The 7,908-nt window shown below is 40.3% G+C and overlaps 1 protein-coding gene across 1 annotated transcript; it reads left to right on the top strand.

The window, feature by feature from the left end:
• Window positions 1-708: 708 nt before the first annotated feature.
• MMP7 (matrix metallopeptidase 7) lies at window positions 709-4,789 on the top strand. The gene is made up of 6 exons (XM_021529390.2): window positions 709-816; window positions 1,331-1,554; window positions 1,661-1,809; window positions 3,407-3,532; window positions 4,066-4,227; window positions 4,767-4,789. The coding sequence occupies exons 1-6, from the start codon at window positions 709-711 to the stop codon at window positions 4,787-4,789; spliced, it is 792 nt and encodes a 263-aa protein (XP_021385065.1).
• The last annotated feature ends 3,119 nt before the right edge of the window (window positions 4,790-7,908 follow it).

The following is a 7,908-nucleotide window of genomic DNA, read 5'->3' as shown; positions in this document are numbered from 1 at the left end:
TAAGATAGCTCCCTATTTGTTAGGAAAAGCTCCTCTCTTTCCCCTGAGAGCTCTCACCTACTCTTGTAAGTTATATTCTATATCTAGTTCTCAAATGTAAAGAGATTCTTCTGAAAGGTCATCCCATTTGTCCCAAGGAAAGGGACAAAGGCACCTGATGTCCACTTAGTCCAAGAGGGTACTTTTAAAGAGCTGTCTTCTGAACTGCAGGAACCTCTGAAAGTTTACTGAGCAGGGCAGTGGTTTCAGTGAGACACTGCTCGCACCCATCTCCTCTCTGCCTCTACATTGACTGGTACAGGCAGGCAGCCAAAGGTCTCTTGCAAAATGCCTTTGTGTATAAGTAACATGGGAAAAGCGCAGTGTGAAGTGATTACACAGTAACTGTACAGATAAAGTTACAGAAAAAGAACTTCCCTATGACCCTGTGGTTTCACTACTGGAATAATATGAAAAGAGAGAGACAAAGCTGGCTGCTAGCTGTGACGTGACATCAACAGGGAAGTTACAGGAAAGATTTGTTTAACGTGATTTCATTTACATCTTAGAGTATTGATGACATTACACTAACAAAACCAAAAAGTGAGTCACATGCATAATTGCTGCTTGGAGCTATCAGGATCTATATAAGGGTTTTAGCTCTGGTCTTGGGTGACAGAAAGTCAAACTCTTTCTGCTCCAGCAAGGCTCCTCATCAAAATGAGCACCATGCACTACCTCCTGCTTTGTGCTGTCATCTTCCTACCTGAGATTCCTGCTTTCCCAGTGCAACTGAAACCAGAATCATGGAATAGCATAGAACTTGAGAAAGTAAAGGTATGTTACATGGGGAGAAACACAACTACATTATGAATAATCTGATTTTAATACCTTTAATACCTTTTCATATTAACCTTGTCTTACATTACAACAGTTTTTGCAGACATGATATAAAACAGTTTAAACTTGATGAGTAGCTTAAACCTCCTAAGACTAACTTTAAAAAGAGACCACATTCCAACTGGTAAATAATGGGAGCATGTAATTTTAAAAATATTTCAAAAATGTTATGTGTACTGTGTTAGAAGACTCTAGACTTGAATGCTCAGTGAACTGTGGTAACTTGGAAGGGTTTCTTACTTGCAATGTTTCATTGCTGTTACAATTCTTTTTATATATGCTGATCTCTACTACTGAGAGAGCAGAATTCGGTAACTTGAAATGGAAAGATACAACTAAAACTAGACATGGATGATGCAGGATGATGAAACAATTAAAAAAAATGTAAAATGCAATTACCAAAACATCACAGATATACATATTAATCTTTATTTTCCCTCTCTTCTTCCAGGGATATCTTGATAAATTTTTTCCAATTTTGGCAAAAACACAAAACCTAAGCATAGAAGAAAGGATTAAAGAAATGCAGAGGTTTTTCCACCTGACTGTAACTGGAAAATTAGACACAGAAACAGAAGGAATAATGAAAATGCCCAGATGTGGTAGGCCTGATGTAGCAGAATATCAAACATTTCCTGGAACTCCAAAATGGAAAAAGACACATTTAACTTACAAGTAAGTGATGTTTCAAGTTTTCTGGGGAAGAGAATTGCCTTGTATCTAACTAGGTGTGTTTCCTTCACTGATTAAATGAAATTAACCTGTTTTTCTTTGCTGACAGGATTCTCAATTATACACCTGATCTACCCAGAAGGAAAGTGGATGATGCAATTAAAAGGGCCTTGATGGTATGGAGTGATGTGACTCCGCTGCAATTCCGAAGAGTCTTCACGGGCCGTGCAGACATTGAGATTAGATTTGCACGTCGTGGTGAGATACCTATCCTCTTTAAAATACATTGGTCCATATTTTACTCAAAGCATTCATTTTTATTGACATAGCTTTAAGATGGAACAAAGAGTTTGGAAGTAAATCAAAGTCTGCATAAATTTTATCTTCTTTATATCATGTCACCAAATTTCTATGTTATGATTCAGTTTTACTCTTACAAAAGAGTTAGAAAAATCCTTTCAGAGTCACAGCTGTGAATGAAGGGAGAATTCAGCTCCCAGTATGAGACACTTGAATTTAGATACTCAAGGCTCTTTTTGCCTTGATAAGTGGGCAAACTCCTGGGAAGAGCTCTGTAGAGCAAATCAGCAGGTTCTGAAGATCCAGCCTCCACAGGCTGGATTCCAGCAGGTTAAGACGCATTTACTTAGGCCTAGACTTAGCCTGGTTCCCAGAATAAGCACCCTTTGGCAGCTGGGGTGCATTATGGTTGGCCATAGAAAGTGTCTTCTGGTTGATTTGCTTCTAGAAGGAATCGTATGTTGCACCCCAAGATTGCACCAAGGTGCAGCAGCCAAAGCGTGGTGAGTGGGGCTGAGCAGAAGTCACTTCAAAAGTGCATCTGTGGTCTGGAGTAGTGCATGGACGTAGCCCTACCTTGAACTTGTGCCTGGCATGTAAACTGACAGCTCAGACAAACTAAATGCCTACTAACTTGTTCTGTAGATCCATTGGCAATAATTACTAGAGCTCCATTGACACCAGGCTTGCAAGCAGATGAGCACCAAAATGTCCAAAGCCTGTGTGTCACTGATGGGAAGAACATTATGGTACCATAAAGACATGACCTAATGTCCCAGTCAAAGGCAGAAATGATGCTGCAAGCTGGAATGTGTTTTAATCCCACATCACACACTAGGATTAGGTCTTTCCTGCCTGTGTTAGCTGTGCCTTAAGGGCCATGGTCTGTGGGAAAGGACACAGGATGGCATCTGATTTCCCAACTACTCCTCAGTAAAGTCAGACACTCACTGTGAGGGAGAGGGAAATTTTCAAAGTTGGTTCAACTCTAATCCAGCTCTTGCTCTCAAAGTAGGAAACAGTAATATTCCACCTGCACTATGGCAGAAGTAGATAATAGACCATACCTCAAGGCTGGGAATAAATAAATTTATCTCTTCAGAAACAAGGTTATCTATCCCAAATCACCATCCACACTAAAATCAGTGCAAGTTAGAATGTCTAGAACTAATATTGCCCAGCACTTTTTCAACATCAAACACATTCATACATTAACAACAGTAGGGTCAAGCATTAAGCATTTATTCTGAAATAATCTCTGATTGCTGCCTCAGGACTACACTCCTGACAAAAGCACTGGAGAAATATATTCAGCTCTTCTTGAAACATGCAGCTGACTGAACTATCAAATACAAGACTTGAATTAAGTAATGAATTTGGAGAGTATTTCCCTAAGCCTCACTTCTCATTTTCACAACCTTGCTGCCATTGTAAGATTTTTTTAAGGATTTGCAACCAGCAAAACTAGCACAAACCAACAGCATGCTTTTCTATTTGCTGAAGTTAAATATGACAACTGATCTCATCTGATGACATTGATTTATTTCAAATGCAGAGCATGGTGATGGAGCTCCTTTTGATGGACAAGGTGGCACACTGGCCCATGCGTTTGAACCTGGAGATGGGATTGGAGGAGATGCTCACTTTGATGATGATGAAAAATGGTCAGATATAAATAGAGGTAAAGTTCATAGGTGCAGATGAAAGGGAAAAGCAAATATTGTCCATGTTGGAAGAACACAGTCACGGGAAGTGCTTTCAATTACACTTCATCCCTCAGTATTACTTCAATACTAACATTTCTATTCTTTTCAACTATCATTTAAGTACTAGGGCTTCATTACTATGAGCACCTACATAATGCCTGTTCTGTCCATCATTTAAAGCACTTTTTGCAGGCTAAACAAGGACTGTGAGCCCTTGTTTCCTACATCAATTGCAAAAAGGTGAATTTACTTGCTTCTAGAAATGAGGTTGACCAAACGCAGAGTCCAAAAGAGACTCAGGGTCTCTAGAGGCATATGCAAGGAACAAGTAGATTTTTAATAAAATCTTACCGTTATATATGAAAGCTCAACAATAATGGATCAAAATCCTGGAGTTTCATTGCAAGATGGATTGAAATATACAAATTCTCCTGCACTTTCAATTAATTTGATTTTTTTAAAAAAATGCCATACCTTTAACATCCATTTATGGATTTCTACGTTGCAGATGTCAATTTGTTCCTTGTTGCTGCTCATGAATTTGGCCATTCTTTGGGACTTGCTCATTCCAATGTCCGTGGAGCTCTGATGTACCCTCTCTACTCGTATCAGAACCCAGAAACCTTCAGACTTCCAGAAGATGACAGGAGAGGAATTCAGAAGTTATACGGTAAACTCATGATTAAATTTGATTTTCAAGACAAAACTTGCTGGGGTACAGCTTTCACTGTCCCTGATTGCAAGGGCCTCATCATGTTACCAAAAAGAAAGAAAGTGAACAAACTTGGCAAAAAACAACTCCTGCATACTCTGTCCACTCACTGTATTTCCTCTGTAGTCTGTTCCCACTGCAAGCAAGAGCTGACAAAGCAGCAGTGCATGGCTTGCTGCTCTGTCCTCCCACACACCTGCATTCTGCCAAGCAAATCCTGTGGCACTTGCTCTGCAAAGGAGCTCTTTCAGTGAGTGGTGCCCCTGGCAGGAAAGGACAGGTATTGTGCCACTCACCATGTCCAGTAAAGGCAGAAACTCCTCAGCAACAAGGGAACATAACTAGAATTGATCCCACAGGACAGAATTTGTCAGGTTTGCTTTACTTTAGGCACTGCCCAACTCAGGGCATGCTAGAGGAACATTAGGAAAAAAAACACAGTTGTTTGCATTGTCAGTGTTCAGTAGGGTCTCTATCTTTGTGCTTCTTTTTCACAGGGAAAAAGCCATCAAACTCTTGAAGAAAGTGCTTAACGAAGATCAAAGAATTCACTTCCCATTGTTTTGATGTTCCAAAACAATTTTAATCCTCCGGCTAATTAAGATGGTAAATTTTCAGGCTGCATTTTCCCTCCCTGAATTTTTATAATGATTTATTTGCACATTACACAATTTCACCTAACAAAAAAAAAATAATAAAAATAAGTATGCTCTGTTTTCTTAGATTTTCTTTTTTCTTCTGGCATTTCACTGAGGGATTAAGTTACTCCTACATGCATGATAGACAGTCAGACAAGTATCTTTGTGACTAGGTTTATAGGCACCTTAAGAGCCCGACTGATGTAAGAATAGAAAAGGGTTTGTTCTTACATTAGTGGCTTGCTTTCAATTCCCATGCATGTCCTGCCACTTCACAGTATTGACTCCTCAGAACCAGTGTGCTTCCCATATGGCTCACACATAGAGGAGGTCTCCACAGTGCTTTCTTCAGTATGGGCTGGGATATTTTCCCAAAGGGAAAAGCTTTTCATCATCATGTCCTCCCTGGCTTTCCAGAGAAGCAGGTTTGAGAAGTAGTGGACTGGGATTCCCATTGTCCTCTGTGATATTCAAACGCCCTTGGGTATTTTAAAAAATATTTTTAAAAAAAGAAAAAAAAAAAAATAAGACAAAAAGAGGATATTCAAAAGCTTCAAAATTTGAAGGTAGAAGGTGCATTTATTAACAGTTTCCAACAGATGGCTCCCTGCGCACAGAGATGCGGAGCATAAACATCAGCTCAGTGTCACGGCCAGCATCTTCACCGCTTCCTAAACCAGGGCTACCCAGCACAAGGAATGACCGTGAGCCAGCCCCCAGAGGTGACACAGCACAGCAGGGAACGTGCTTTATCAAAGACTGTGCAGAAAAATACACTCCTAAGGCCACACAGAACAATTCATGTACAGGGCTGGAGAAGGCACTCTACCAAGTGAAGCCAGGAGAACAAATACTTGACTGAAAGTAGTAGGTTTGTTTTCTAGCGTACAATTAACATCCTTGTGAACTGAGACAAATTCAATAGAACCCAGAAGTGTATTCCTAGTCCTGACAATGGGACACATCTGGGAGACAGCTTCCTGTGGCCACATAGGGTGACTGGCCTGCAGTAGGGCCAGCACAGGTGTCTGTGTCCTGAAGGATCCATCTCAAGAGAGGCAGCAGCACCAACTTAGCATCACCACAGCAAGTGAAATAAAATAGAAGCCAGGAATTTCGTCCTCAGAGACAGCCTCTGATGAGGCTGCCAGCAGCATTTTACTTCTTGTTGAGCTCCTATTGCCTTTCCATTGCCATACGGGACCTCTCCTCTGGGGAAAAGCGCTGCCATCAGCACCTAACCCTGCTTAGCAGGTGCGGACTGTGCAGTACTTGCCTCCGCCTAGCGGCACCGCTCAGCAACCTGCGCTGGCTTTGCACCCGGCGGTAAAGCGTGCCTTGCCTGCAAGCGCACAGCTGCACCACACGTACCATCGTCGGGAACCACAGCAGACTTAGCAAACTTCCTTCTTCCCTTTATCCCGCCGCATTCTGTGTCAGTTTTTACATGCTCTCTCGAATACACATCGAGGCACGTTATGTTACTCAAATGGCAACTTGTCCCTCCTTTTCCATACCAAAGAAGAAAAGACTCACCACAACATATTTTGGTGGATTGGGGATTTGACTTTTTACTTGCTTCTACTACTGTTACTTTAAATAAAATGATCTTTAAATGCATACTTGCTGTTCCAGGTAGTACAACAAGCAGCAAATGAATTCTCAAATGTGTTAACATTTCTCATGGGTCCTTCGACTGTGCCCACTCCATCAACACACACATCTTCTAAGAGGGCAAAATCAATACCTGCTATACCTGGTATTCACAAGGGTATAAGCCATGCTATGCCTAACAGAGTCTTTCTTTATCAAAATGGTTACAAAAACTCACAGCAGTTAGGGATAAAAGGGAAAAATATTGCAAAATACACTAAGAGATTTCCTAGTGTTACTTTAATGCTCCCGATGCTGCTCTATTTTTTAATATTTGGGGGAATATGCACTATGAACTGACATTGCTTTGAAGTAGAAAAGTATATAATAATGGTGCTGTTGTTGGTAATTTGGCTTAGCACAGACATTTTTGCCTCAAAATTCTTGTAATATTTTCTAGGGGTTCCAAATATGGATGGAAAGAGCAGTAGAAGAGGTGGGAAAGAATCATAATGAACTGAATTTAACTTTTTTCTCTTTGATTATGTTACTTCCTTCATTCCTACATTCATTGCCAGAAATATGAATGATGATTGATTCTTTGCATAAAAATAGTAAAGTTTTTACATCCTGGGAGCAAAAAGTTTGGTAATAATTTGAGCAGAAGTCCAGATGCTGGCACTACTATAATATTGGAACAATATTCTTTTAAGTGTGCCTTAATTTTGCAAATAAAACTAAACCACTAAGAGTTCCCCTCAACATAATTTTCCAAACAATTTTCCAGGATTATCCAGTCCTGATTCAAAAAGATTCAATTTTAATTTCCCAGTGAATAGAATACTATATGATAATAAGAAGTATGATCACTTCTCTTACTCATGTTTGCTGTGGCTATGAAGCAGAATGTTTGTATCACATCACTATCAGGCTACTTCCATAGTTCCAACAAATCATCATCAAAAGAGAATGGATAATTTATAGTCAGTACTTTCCACTGAGCTATTTGCTCCCACAAAATGTCTACAGTGCAGAAATGTGGATGTGGGATGCTCTGTACACATTCCCTGTATGTAAAACCAGAAATGAGACCACCTATTTGGAAGTGTCTGCCAGCTGTGCAGATCTGAGCTGCTTGCCAGGTCAGCTCAATCATTTCTCCATGTTCTGTCACACAACCTTTAGAAAAGCCCACACAAATTCCACCCCCCATTACACTGCCCATCTTCATATACTGGTTGAACACTGGGTTTCAACAAAAAGGTGCTCAGGAATCCAGTTTACCTATCACTTAATGCATTAATCCTAACCTTTGCCCTCTGTCATCCTGAAATCTTTATTACCCTGCTATCTCTTAGCTCTAATTTCTGTTGTAAATCTTTCAGTTGTTACCTGTGCTTCCATTATG

Source organism: Lonchura striata, chromosome 2 (genome assembly GCF_046129695.1).
Source record: "Lonchura striata isolate bLonStr1 chromosome 2, bLonStr1.mat, whole genome shotgun sequence".
Taxonomy (NCBI): domain Eukaryota; kingdom Metazoa; phylum Chordata; class Aves; order Passeriformes; family Estrildidae; genus Lonchura; species Lonchura striata.
The sequence above is the reverse complement of the archived record's forward strand: the minus strand, read 5'-3'. Positions and strand labels throughout refer to the sequence as shown.

Excerpts from the sequence above, each read along its gene's own strand:
- MMP7 (XM_021529390.2), top strand. The coding sequence starts at position 709 with ATGCACTACCTCCTGCTTTGTGCTGTCATCTTCCTACCTGAGATTCCT. Across the intron at positions 817-1,330 it reads TAGAACTTGAGAAAGTAAAG|GGATATCTTGATAAATTTTT; the intron begins GTATGTTACATG and ends CTCTTCTTCCAG. Across the intron at positions 1,555-1,660 it reads AAGACACATTTAACTTACAA|GATTCTCAATTATACACCTG; the intron begins GTAAGTGATGTT and ends CTTTGCTGACAG.